We start from the raw sequence: 14,368 nt of genomic DNA on the forward strand, positions 1-14,368 counted from the left end.
TACATGTCATCAATGGCATGTCCACAAGCCACAGCTAATAGAAATCCCAATTTGAGCAGAAACAACGTCTGACATTCAGAATCACGGTAGGCACTATGTCCACAACACAGGGAACCAACCTGGACACACTTTCTCCTGTCCACCCTGAACTCATGCTCTTCGTAATCGTCATTCACAAGCTACTTTGTAAAGAAACGCATCATTCAATCAATTCAACCAGACAGACGGATAACCCTCAACATCAACCCCAGCACCACCATCACCACCTTTACCATCGCCACAACCATTACCATCCCCAAATCAAATCAAATCAAATCAAACTTTGTTTATAGAGCGCCTTTCTTGCAGAATTTCAATAGAAGGTGCTTAACAAAAATGCAATGAAAATACCACACACACCATCTTCACCACCATCATCATCATCATCACAACCACTATCATCATCAACATCACCTCCAGCCCCATCACCCCACCATCACTCACCTGGACTCTGGGTACTTGGTGAGCGTGGCCAGGCTGCTGGTGTACATGTGTCCGCCCACGTCGATGTGCACCGGGGCGTTGGACTTGGTGAGCTGGGCGGGCGCGGGGATGCCCTGGTTGCTGAGGGGGGAGGCCGGCGACCGGTTGATCATCGGCCGGGACATGCTGGAGCGGTTATCCTGTGAGGAGAGGAGGGGGGAAGCCCAATGGTTTAACTGCAGCTAGCATGCTATGCTACTTCAGTGTGGAATATGACTTGTGTGTTCGAATGGCAACCAGACTAGCACAATGTGATGTAGTGCTAGTCTGGCATATGACCTGGACTAGCACTGTACGCTATCCATCGGGTATGAGTTGCATATGAATAGCAACTGAACTAGCACTATGTGCTAAAATGCTAGTTCAGTTGTCAATCGTTTACAATGGAATCCATGTGCAGGGCAATCCACTGCTCAAAGTGTGGAAAAAGGATGAAGGGAGACACCGTGGAGGCCCTACATGGGCTTTAATGCAACCACGGTTGCCTTCTGACTGTCGATTTGTCTCTGCAAGTGAACAGCAGCCTGACCTTGACCTGAATGCGTTGCCACAATCCACACAGCATTCATACCTGTGGGCAATAATCTCCAAAGCTAAATTAATTTGGTGCATCAATCTCGCAGTCATTATAAATGAGCAATCAAGTCTTGATTTGAATAATGTGATAGGATTTTGTGGGATTGTCTGCGCTAACCTAAAAAACACAATTAGTAGACAATCTCAGCGAAAGCCTCCAGAACAACTGGTATTTTTTTTTCTCCCAAGCAGAAACCCAAGTTTTGAACTCTGAGTAAATGATTAAGCCTATTCGGAAATTGCTTTCTTGTTTGCAGCATAACACTTTTGTGCACAGTTGTTATAAAGAGCTCTGTAATCTGAACACGTTTGGGATAACAAAAAAAAAAAAAAAAAAAACACAGCAAGACAATTAACAGTTTGCTACTTACAGTTAACAGAGGCATTTACATGTTTTGGTATGGCAACACCGGTGGCCCAATATGCTTAATGCAATATCCCGCTGTTTGAAACTACAATATAACACTTATAGTTAAAGTGGCCGGTCGACTGCCTAGGCTTCAGTCACCCACTTGTTCAGACAACATCGGACCTTTACGCATTTTTACCTGCGCTGGCATTACTGTGGTCGGAGAGGAAGACACGGAATGATCATTTTGCTTCAAAGACGCTGCAGGTATCGGATCTCCTCTAAGTGCGAACATAAGCGAGGGATCCCTGCACTCCAGCGCTCGGATCGGGAGCCGTTTAAGAGACGCGTGCATGGACTCGGAATCCAAAGAACTGATTGGACGCGGTCGCTTTCTCGTTTTGTGATGCGTTAAGTCCATGATATCCGTTTCGTCCATTACAGCGGGCGCACGACTACACAAGTTATTAAGAAGATAGAAAGGATGCTCAAGTTCCACACCTGCCAAAGCTGGAAGGGGTGTGGAGGATAGGAGAGGGAAGAAAAAAAAAAGGGGCTTAGCTTGCAGCAGCCAGAGGAGAAGCGGTTTCCGTGGCAGTCAGGCAGAGCGGCTTCTTTGCAATGGCTGGGAGAAGTCAAAACCCCCCGACAACATTACGCTGCGCATCGCCCCGGGCTCTTCAGGGCTGTCGCTGTTTCAGCGGCAGGTATAGGCTGCGTTTGGCGCATTGTCTGGATATTTTAATACATGTGCCTCTTATTTAACATGATGTGTTTTCTTTTTAAATAAAAAACTATTTAAAAAGTGAGCGTCTTGCCGTGTATTTTGACATGGCCCCTGGCCCCCTGATGCCCTGGTTATTCCAGGGCATCTTCCCACGTAGTGGTGTTCAGATCCATTGTTCGTCGTGGCAGTCGTGTTCCCATCGGTGCAATTCAGCCGGGAGATCAATGTCGATAAAAGAACACTGTTAAGCGGCAAGCGCAGTGACTATTTTATCACCATGGCTACACTAACACTCTAATTGGCGGGACGACTCATGAATGATCACACATGGTTGTTATTAACAAACATTAACACATTCACTGAACACAGAAAAAAAACCTGAGGTTCACTATTTCACGCACGATTAAAATAAACGTGAGGTTAAATGATTGCCTCCAAGTAGAGCCATAACAGCTAAGACCTATAGGAGTCCCCCCAAACTTCAACCATGCTGTAAAAATAAATTAAACTTAGTGCAATTCATTTTCTACATGGCTTTCTACATTTTCATTATATTCCTCTAAAGAGAAAAAGTTCAATCCTTAAATATCCATCCATAAAACTCTCAAAGGGCCACCCCCCCCCCCACACACACACACACACGCACACATACGCGCACACACACACACACACACACACACACACATAGACACACAAACGCCGCCATATAACATCAAGGAGACCCACACTGGACCACCAGGCGGATGCACCTGTCTGTCAGGGGTTCTGGTTGAAACTCCAGTCACACCACCACCTCCACCACTTCAGGCGTGATCATTTTTTTTTCTTCATCCCCCCCCTTAGAACATGCAGGCGAGCCTCCTCCCGCACATCTTTTTCAATAACATTCCAAATTTTAAATTAATTAGTTCAACCACCGGCCTTAAAACATCCATCCATGTCTACCTCGCAGTTGGCAAACCCGAGTTTCACACCTTGAGATACCCAATTAGCAATTAAGCCTGCCTTTGAGTGCGGGCCTCCCCGTGCGCCGTGTGATCCCGGTGTGATTTGCATGCCGTTTGTGCGCACGCTGATAAGCGAAAAGCAGCAGCCATGCATAGTTTAAAAAAAAAAAGAAAAAAATCCCAACTCCAGAATCCCTTTTGCAGAAGGCAAAAAGGAGCCTGCGGGCCAAACGAAAGAGCGAGAGAGGGAAAGAGAGCGAGGGAGAGAGAGAGAGAAGGAGATGAGGAGAGAGAGAGAGAGAGAGAGAGAGAGAAATAGAGAGAGGAGAGAGAGAAATCACATGGCTGCTCTTCAAAAGGGGACCTGTGTAAGGCAGCTGGGAAAATGCGTGGGATCACACTCAAAATGCAGGTAATTTGTTCCCTGACTAATTTGTGGAGATGGCGGTTGTGCTGGTGTGTGCGTGTGCATGTGAGTGAGTGACTGTGTGTCTGTGTGCGTGTGCGTGCATGTTAGGGCCTCTGTGTGTGTGCGCGTGCGTGCGTGTGTGAGGACAAGGAGATGAAGTTCTGAAAAAACAGCTCAGTGGAATTGGATTTTCTCAAAGCCTTGTCATCGCAGAAAAAATAAAAAATAAAAAGGTGGATTGAGTGCTAGAATATCAGTGAGGCTTTATGGGAAAAGTGTGCGTGTGGAAAGTGGTACGGGTGGGACAGGGAAGAGGCAGGGCAATGCCTCCCCCCCACCCGCCCTCCGGTATCTTGTTCATCACTCTGAGACAGAGACGGGGGGATTAAAATGGCCTCCATTGTGGGTTGAACATCTTTTGCCCCACAACTGTCAAAGGGGGCAGAGCTGCCACCCGTGGGCATAGTTAGCGTTTGAAGACACTTGGGTTTAAACACTTATCTGAGGGCACTGGGGACTTTAACACACGTGGGACGTGGCCTATCTTCACAAGGTACCGCTGTATCATAAACCTGTTGCTTCTCTAAACTGTTTGGAAAGCGGGCTTCAGTGCTGGCGTGTGAATGGTCAGAGCACGTCGGGCACGTGGCGAATCGACACCACTTGGTCCAATCCCGCGTGACCTGTGCGATTGGTTTTCCCCAGTGTCCAGGAAGCATCATGTCCACCGACGGAATCGAACACTATTGACCCATATTAACTCTGAGCAGTAGTCAGCCAGCAGTGACTGTCTGCAGCGTTGCTGCAGCGTCACCACAGAGAAGAGTCATCAGAGACTCCACTTGTTTGTTTTACTTGGCTAGGAGCCCTACAAGATCAAGGGCGTGGATCACTCTTCTGCAGTACTTCAGAATAGTAAACCCCAGGCAAGAGTCACGTTGCACCTCCCAAATAGAATACAGGTAGAGGCTATGTCTGGTTGTTTATCAGCATCTCAAAGTCTGGCCAGTTACTCATACCATGAGCCTGTGCTTTAAATGCACTCATTGGGCTGGGCCTATTCTGTCGTTCAGGTTGGAGGACAGGCGCTGGAATATTGACTTACTGCTCTCATACAGATGCATTTCCGATGGGTTTCAACTGGACAGTATATCCCATAATGCAACTGTTCTTTGTTCCAATGTGTCACATAACACACAATTAGCATTTCCGATGAGACTGATGAGAGGCGGACAGATATTTCCCTGATTTGGACGGGATGTCTCTGGTCCCTTGCTCAGTGGCATTTGGTTCTGTTTCAAATGTTTCCACATATACTATGTGGCTAGCTTTACTCATTGCAAAGCAGCACCTTGTGCTTAAATATAGGTAAGGTAAGCATCATGGTCAATCATTTGAAATTAATCATAATAGTCTGTTCCCTTATTTACAAAGTGTATTTTGGGGCAGTAGTATTTGTTTTATTACTACACTGCTATAAACACTATTAATTAAAAATCGCTGTTAACTTTAGAGCATGAGAACGGAGAGCGAAGCATCACTGTGATTGACAAAATGGTTTATCTTCAGCGTTTTGTTATTATAGCGCCATCAAGTGTCGAAAGTAGAGATACAATCTTCAGAAAAAAACATTTCATTGAGTACAGAAAATAATAGCCACTCTCTCCATTCTGTTTATGAAACAGGATATCCAATTGAGAAAATAAATAAGATCTTAATTCAAATTAAACAATTCAGGTAAGATCATTTAAGGTGAAAAAATATCACATTAGCCTACGACCGATAAAACGTCATTACCTTGGAATTTATTTAATTCATATTTATATCGGAAAGTTAAAAACATTACAAAACACACACTTTTATATAGTTCACAAGTGATCAACCATGCCATCACCCATCCAGACAGAAACTATGACTGAGGGTCGCTCTGGACCTTGGTGGTCGTTACGCGCGGATACAGGTCAGTGCCAAATGATCCCAGTGATGACTTTACACGAGGTGGTATCTATAGTCCAGTGTCTATAAGGTAAGAGGAAGGATTAAGAGACGATCAGCCAAAGCTGCACTGACGTTTGTACAATAGGTACCTCCTGTTTTACAGAATACAACCAAAAACCCTGAGGCCAAATGACTCCACAATGGCGTCTTTCATTAGAGGATCTGGGGCAGCCAGGAAATAGAAGTGTTGCGAGGGAACAAAACGCATTTGAAAACAGCAGATATATACACGATGAACGTGGTTTAAGTTAGTTAACAGCAAGTTGTAGGCTATTGCAACGGTGAAACGGTGATATGTGCGGAGCTGTGGACCGCGCTAGGAGCGGATTCACACGGGCGATCGCCTATAGTGTTTGCTCGACAGACACGCAGTCCGATCGACCGTTCCGCCGTTTTACGTCTCATCCGAGCTAAACTACATTCACACTCACGATACATCGCCATAACGAAGGAATAATCGCCAGGAAGTAGTTGATCTTTTTCCTACAAGAACAGAAGTGTAGCCCTCGCCTCGGCTGGCACATGCGTAAAGCAGCTGCGCCTGATCCGTCCCAGTCTACCCAGCCTCGGAAATAAAGAGGAAACTGAATAAATCTCCGCTTACCTGAAACATAGAGCGGCACAAAGTATCTTTTTGTGCACCTTTTCCCTTCCGATTTGCCCTGACGATCAGCCTCCTTTCCTAGACCAGTGAGAAATGCAATAGCTTGGCTAAGGTAGACAGAACAAAATACTGAGTATACTTGCTTCAGGGCTCTGAAACCCCTCAAGGCAAAGATCAGGATACAATTAGCTCATGCCTCTGCCCCAGTCTAAACCAATCTGCGGAATAAAACTCCGAGCAGAGAAAGAGATCACAGCAAAGCAATGGCTCTTTCTCTTTGTTGAGTTTATGTTTTTATAAAACTGAATAAAGAAATGTAGTATTTTATTTCTCCCCCCCCCCCCCCACCCCCCTGCATATGCATCACCCTCAACCTCGCCGCCAACTTGCCTATTGCCTCCCTCTTGCGAAGAAAAGCTGATTTTAATCGGTATGATTAGTTTAGATGTAACGTTGCCTCGGGCGATTTCTACAAATGGATGGAGTGTTTCTCTGCCAGGGAGGAAAAGAACCAGATGATGATAATTATATAGATTGTTGGCGGGGTCCTGTTTTTTTTTTTTCTACTCTCATTTACGTATAGCTCATATGTTACCACATTTTTCTTCGTCTTTACCCACCGACCGTTCACACCGCGAATGCATTAAACAACTTGTTGAATAGCCAACAATTAAGTTAATCGAGGGTATATAGCAAATGGGCATGGACTTATACTTAAGTTATATCTATCTATCTATCTATCTATCTATCTATCTATCTATATATCTATAAATAAATAATAAATATATGTGTGTGTGTGTGTGTGTGTGTGTGTGTGTGTGTGTGTGTGTGCGTGTGTGCGCGTGTGTGTGCGCGTGCGCGTGTGCAACTTTCATCTCTTGGCCAACCTCCAAATGACGTAGTTGTATAAATAAGCACTTACTGCTCGCCTTTCCCCAATCAAGTCTGGATCAGAGCCCGGGGCTGGTGCTCGAGCTCATTTCAAATGTTCAGCCATGCATGGCTAGAGGAAGACTGAGGCACTTCTTAGGCTTGGAGATTTGCTCTGCAGATACAAGTAGTAAAGGAATTGCAGGGCTATAATGCATTTATTTTGCCTATTGTGTAAACTCTATAACTGGATTAAGATTGTGCATGCATTGTGTTCAGCGCACAACTGCACATTTGGATTGGGCCACCCCTACCACCACCAGGACCACGAACACCACCCTCGTGACCGACTAAGAGACCAGATCTAACATGTGTTCGCTTTGTTCCCTGCAGAGCAATTTGTTTCTCCCTGAAAGTCTTAAAGTCATCACACTGTGCTAACTGATGCAGCTCTGTTCCTATTTATTCGTAGCGCACATACTGCGCCTCAGTTATCCATATGGGATACTAGTCAACCCGTAAGATTACTCATGCTACCCCAGTGTGACGGTGACATCAAAGTTAACGCCGTCCTTGCTCGATAAAGGGGAACAATTGCATCCGTTTCACGTGTGGAGCCAAGACCTCGTTCTGTGAGGTGCTTAAAGCTGCTGTAGGTAAGACTCTAAGAGAGAGAGGGCAGACAAGACCTCGTTCTGTGAGGTGCTTAAAGCTGCTGTAGGTAAGACTCTAAGAGAGAGAGGGCAGACAAGACCTCGTTCTGTGAGGTGCTTAAAGCTGCTGTAGGTAAGACTCTAAGAGAGAGAGGGCAGACAAGACCTCGTTCTGTGAGGTGCTTAAAGCTGCTGTAGGTAAGACTCTAAGAGAGAGAGGGCAGACAAGACCTCGTTCTGTGAGGTGCTTAAAGCTGCTGTAGGTAAGACTCTAAGAGAGAGAGGGCAGACAAGATCGAGAGAGAGCAAGATTTTCCAAAACAAACAATAAGAACATCCCCTACCCCTTTAAGCCTGCCCTCCCTATTTTTATCCCACGCACCTGTGATTGACGTGTAAGATGGAATCCATGGACCAATCAGGGGAGAGATACCTTGCTCAGGGAAGAGAGGCCCAGCTCCTTGGAGCGGTCTAAAATCGAAAGAAGCACACACGGAGGCAGGTGCAGTCGACTTGAAACAGATATTCTCACAGCACATCTCACTCGCCGATAGTTGATGCATGGCGGTGCAATATCGAACAAAACCGACTCTAATAATAGCCCTAAAAACATACGTACAGTACCTTTAATTGTTCAAAATGCATTTGCTCTAAAAGCCCCGAAGGAAGGAAATATAAACTGCAAAAGCCAAGGGTTTTTCAAACAGGTTTAGATGAAAACGTTAACCGAAAGATTAAATAAACCTTGCAAAGCAATATCCATTATACCATGCCTTGTTTTTATTAGCCTTTGTTTGAATCTCGAGACAGTTTTAAAAGGGAACATACCGGTGTAATTTTGTCTTCTCGGAATTACCGGTCTTTAACCAAGTTTGTGAGCATAGTCTGTGGTTTGAGTAGCCATCCTACCACATGAGGCAGCCTCTTTCCCTGCCATTCCTGTTGGGAATGTGCACCCGGAGCCCTGGGAATGACTGAGTGTGGGTAATCTGTGGTTATGTAACAAAGGTCGCCCGATTAAACCTCAGTGTTCGACTACTTTGTTACTCTTTCTCGCTCAACAGTTTACAAAACGTCCTCCGCAGCAGGGGAGCGTTTCCTTCTTCAACTGTCTTCGGTGTTTATCTGCATTCCAACGGTTTGAAACTCCCAGGCCCTGTCTGATTAGCTGTTGGACGAAACAACACCCGACCCTGGGAATCTCCATCCATGGCGGTAGGTTAAAATAGGTTAAAACAGTATGCTCAATGTTTAATTACGTTTAGATTATGAGTAGTATTGACAGTTCAAATCCATTCGCCATCAGCATTTGTAGCATCACAGCGTAGATGTGGGTTGTGAACTCTTCAATGATACCTTTTAATAACCATTCTTTAATTTTTATGACCTCAGGAAGGAAGAGAAACATATCAATGTTTTTTTTAAACAGCACTACACAAGAAGCAATATGTTTTCACTTTGACTCATCGAACAATATTGTGTTTCACGCAATAAAAGGAGGCCACAATCAACATGTCAGAGGACAGGCCAGCTGTCCCTCACACACAGGGTCCAGTTAAATCCAGTTGGTCCAGTTCAACTTTCCACTGTTGGGCCACTCGGTCCCACAGGAAAACAAACACAGGATTAAAGTGTTACAATGAAGTTATTTGCCCGGGAGGGGACCGGCTGTGGCGCACACACACACACACACACACACACACACACACACACACACACACACACACACACACACACACACACACACACACACACACACACACACACACATGCATTGTTTTTCGCCATCAGGCTGATAAACTGTGGCATAGAGAGAGAGTGAGAACCGCCCCCCCACAAACACACAAACACACACACTTACGCAAAAACACACTTTTTCCATTTTCCAAGAGCCAAGCACTAATGGGGTCCGCCTGCTACACTATTCAAAATATGCATTAGACGTTGGGAAAGCAGCCAGTTGAGATCTTCATGTCTGACCATTTTGAGGCCCAGATGACAAAGCCATTGTTCCAGTGTGGCACTGGAGTAGTGGTGTTTTCTTTGGATTCATGTGGACCAGCTCCATATTTTGGTCGACAAATTAAGCCACAATGAGTTGCAGATGTCGCCTCTGTCCCGAAACCGAAACCTAGCCTGGCCTTATGACATAATACCGTGGGTTATTAATGGCCGCGCAACAGAGGGATGGGGAAACGATGAGAGAGAACGAGAGAGACAGCCGATGACAGTACAGATGATGTGGGAGAAGTGAGAGAGAGAGAAAGAGAGAGAGAGAGAGAGAGAGAGAGAGAGCAAAAGCGAGGGATGATGAGAGAAGTAGAGGAGGAGATTAAACTGACATTTTTTGGCAGTTATTTTAAAGGTGCCATGTGTAGAATTGACGGGCAACTAGTGGAACGGATTCGGCAGTAATGGAGGATGATATCCATCAATTTGTAGTATTGATTGTGTAATCCCATGAAAATAGTTGTTTTGCCCAGCTACTTTGTGACTTATACTCAAGTGATGAACTATACACACAATTCTGAAAACTTGAAGCTCATGTATTAACTACAAGACTCCAAACTGCTAAACTCTAAGCACAATTCCACTGTTTTCATTTTTTTGCTAAACTCTAAGCACAAATCTCTTAATTTAGCGCACTTGGTTCACCTGGATCACACTGGCCTTCAAAACAAAACAACTAATTACCAATAAGTCTAACTCACTTCTCACCGGTTCAAACTCAACTGGCAAAACACTTCAATCAAGTGTCAGAGCATGAAGAGGACTCGGTGAGCTCTACTGTGTTGTCGATATGGTCCTTTGGTCTGATCACGATTGGAGGTGGGATACATACTGATTTACATGTAGATCTGTTTCACCTTATTTATATTCTTATTTTTACTTTTTGTTGGCCTACGAAAAGCTTTTTATGCAGTCAGTTCAGCTGAAATTTTTACTGATTTACAGTAAAAAAATCTAGATTTGCTTTAAACCTTTTTGTACTTGTACTTGCACTGATTTCCTCATAACATCCCCCGAAAGACAGTCTAAACATTTTCTTAAGGTAGTGTTTTTCATTTTACTTATCAGTGCAAATACTGTACTGTAATTTACCAAAATAGGTAACATTGGTGTATTGTCAGAACAATGTTGCAGCATCAACTATAGGTGTGCAGCATCAACTATAGGTGTACAGTATGACTCTGGGAAGCTGGGATTGTGAGTTTAGCCTATTGGAGCTCATTGGATAGACAAATATGCATTGTATCCTATTCTGATACAATTGTGTCAATGCAATATTTATATGATATATTCACAGTATTGTATTACAAAATGGCAACAGTCTTTATACTATATGTACAACCTAATTGCAACTTTAAAAAAGAAAGCTATTTCTAAAAAAAAATATACATTGGAATATGTAACATGGCCTCATAAAGCCAAAAATTATGTAAATAGTATTTTGATGGAGGTTTTTTGAATTGATCACACCAGTGTTTAATTGATGCTCTATAAGAGATATTAATTTGATATCTGTGTTTACTGTTTGGTGAAAAAAAATCAGTTTTGAGAAGAATTTGTGTAGTTTTGACCAAATGATTCACTCTTCTCAGGTTTGTGTTTAGAGTTTTGAGAAATTGAGCTGTAGTTTCAGAAAACGTCTTTAAACGATTGAGGAAAAACTGTTATCAGATTTACTTTCAATTTACTGTACTTTGTAGTGATGTACTTTGTATGACTTTGCAGCCCTTCATTTCTGAATTTAACACTTTGGGAATGTTCTCAACTGAACATAGTCTTTACCCCTTTACCCAAAGGGATGATAATGATGGAATTGATTTTCACACAAGGCAATTTATTTTTTACCTTTTAAGAGAGAGATAGAGAGAGATAGTGAGAAGGAGAGAGAGAGGGAGAAAGAGAGAGCGAGGGCAGGACTCAGGAGAGAGAGAGAGAGAGAGAGAGAGAGAGAGAGAGAGAGAGAGAGAGAGAGAGAGAGAGAGAGAGAGAGAGAGAGAGAGAGAGAGAGAGAGAGAGAGAGAGGCAACAGCGCAGGGTTGCCAGGTCCTGCAAAAAACGTCCCGAAAAGAGTTTTCGTCTGGGAAAGCTCAGAGTTCCCTTGAAAAATCGACTTTGGGGGGTAGTAATGGTGTATTACAGTGTCTTTATCTTCTTTTTTTCAAGGATATATAAGTGGTTGCACTGACAAGTGATAAATCATTGATGGAACATGCCAATATGGAGAAATAAAGGACTTACATTCAATAGATATTGCTTTCGTCCTTCTCATAGCACTTTTGTTGAATCTTGCTTGCAATGCAGTCCTACAATGCAGTTGAATACCATATATGCATATACATAATAATAATAATAATAATACATTTAATTTAGAGGCGCCTTTCAAGACACCCAAGGTCACCTTACAGAGCATATAGTCATCATTCAAAACTATGTAAAACAGACTAGGAATAAAAGGAAAACAGAGGTTAAACATGAAGAATAATAATAATTAATAACACTCAAAGACGCCTAAAGTGAAGGGGGGACCTCACTAACCACCACCAATATGTAGCACCCACTTGGGTGATGCACGGCAGCCAATCGGCGCCAGAACGCTCACTTCACACCAGCTTGAGGTGGAGAGTTAGGGATGAGGTGGAGAGTGAGGGAAAATAACATATTTAAACACTATCGACCATATTTAAACACTGTCTGTATGTATGTATGTATGTATTCTGGCGGTGATTTGTATTTGAATACATTTCTTTCTAGATTCGATACGTTTTTGCAGGACCCAATCGCCAAGCTGGCTTTTCCCCCAGGCAACCCCCAGTGACAGCAAGCAGCCAATTGCTTGCAGAGTCAATTGAACTAGGCCCATTGATCACACCTCTTGTGCTGATGAAAATGACAGCAGTTTCCCCAGACCAACGAGACCAACGTGTAATCTACGATTGAGTTTGTTCTGGCAATAGCCAGACTAAGGGGTTATATATATATATATATGATTTTATTCAGGACACAAGAAGATCCATAGTACAATGTATAAAAATAGACTCAATACAAAAACAACAATAAAACACAACACATAAAATAAGAAATCAGCATACAACACTTGCAGTATACAAACATGCCCTCCAATGTCTCCAGAGTGTGGAGGAGAACCTGACAGAGCTGAGCCCAGGCTTGACCAATGCCTGAATAATACTGTTTTCAGATGCCGTCAACCTACACATAAAACGATACATCAAATTCCTAATTAAAGCATGACAGGTAGGCACACCAACATTTACAAACATTTGACTAGCACTAGACCATCTCGGTATTCTGTGAAGCATCCGCATGCCGTCATTATAAGCCACAGTTAGTTTTTTCATATTGCTTTTTCTGTAAACACGCCACAAATGGGCAGTATATAGCGGGGTACAGAATGCTCTAAATAGCGCGACCTTTACAGCAGTAGGGTTAGTGCATTGCAAGCAAGATTTTTTACTACATATATAAAGTATATATATAGATAGTATCATATACTGTATATTCCGATATATACTCTGTTATATATGTGTTTTGTAGAAACTTGGTTGGTTCATGCAGCACCCAGAATGTTTGTAGTTCCTCCAATATTGATTCATGCTTTGTTTTCAGCCTCAAAAGCCCAGAGATGCTATCCTTTAAGATAATAAGTATAATATACTCCTGATGATCATCACGACCCTCAAAACACAATGATGGCAATGCTTCAGAATTGTCTGTACAAAAAGCTGCATCAAAAGTGTACCCATTTAATTATACAAAGACCGACTCCAACGGCTGAGTGCTTTGAGGATGAGCCGGTGAGGGGTGGGTGTGCAATCCCCTGGTACTCCCCTTCTACCTTTCAGTGCTCGTGTTTAAGCATTGACTGTGGATATCGGTAAGCCTTGGACAATGTTTTCATGAGCGCCGTTCAACTCACCACACCCTGGTAATGGCCCGTGGTTATGTAATGGAATAGGATGGCTAAAGACCTCCTCCAGAAACTCACTCAGCCTTCTCCCCCCAGGCATGCACAGTTTTTATTTATTTTTCGCTCCAGACTTTGTGGATCAAACAAATTATCGCTGGCAATATAAAAGGTGACTTCTCACAAAGAACTTCATGGCTGCAATCGTGACTAGCTAATGCCGCCTGCCATGACCCTGAAAGGGAGGAAGACAAACTTAATAACCACCAGCCAGCATTGGTGACAAAGGAGCACATTTATTCCAAACAGTCTTAGACTCCGGTAAGGATAGGCCTGGAACATAACTCTGTATGCCGAAGCATCTCCCAACGTGTGACCACCAATAGCTCCGGCAGAGCAGGTTGACTCAATGGGGAACACAGAGACATTAAAGTCTTCTCCGATGTCTTCATAGCCCTTTGATTCTTCTCAAAATCCTACGATGCTGCGGTAACACACAACCTCTTTAATCTGTCATCCAAACGTCCAAACAATACTTGTTTTGACGGGTGATTCGCAAGCAGACTTTTAAGTCCTGGGTCATAGTAGGTCTCGCGTCTGCCAAGCTTGGGGGGGCTTCCTTTACCTTTACCACCTTCCAACACTACATCAACCCATCCCAACAACCGCCAACCCCCCCCCCCCCCACCCAGAGTGGACGTGGGATGGCGGTGACATGGCGTCACGGGGGTGTGTGTGTGTGTGTGTGTGTGTGTGTGGGGGGGGAAGGGGAAGGCAGGAA

The 14,368-nt window shown here is 43.8% G+C and overlaps 1 protein-coding gene across 3 annotated transcripts in view; it reads right to left on the bottom strand.

Annotated features, from left to right (window-relative positions):
• LOC132462690 (BTB/POZ domain-containing protein KCTD1-like) overlaps positions 1-6,477 on the bottom strand; it is an 8,873-nt gene extending 2,396 nt beyond the window's left edge. Inside the window, exons 1-2 of one of the 3 annotated variants that reach the window (XM_060058368.1) lie at positions 6,133-6,477; positions 484-662 (exon numbers count right to left, since the gene is read on the bottom strand). In XM_060058368.1, the coding sequence (XP_059914351.1) occupies positions 484-662; positions 6,133-6,141 (188 nt within the window). In that variant the 5' untranslated portion in view covers positions 6,142-6,477. Of the gene's footprint in view, positions 1-483; positions 663-1,646; positions 2,692-6,132 lie in introns of those variants that run through there. The other 2 variants (XM_060058367.1, XM_060058369.1) reach the window with 2 other exon arrangements.
• Between the last annotated feature and the right edge of the window lie 7,891 nt (positions 6,478-14,368).

This window comes from Gadus macrocephalus, chromosome 8, assembly GCF_031168955.1.
Source record: "Gadus macrocephalus chromosome 8, ASM3116895v1".
NCBI lineage: Eukaryota > Metazoa > Chordata > Actinopteri > Gadiformes > Gadidae > Gadus > Gadus macrocephalus.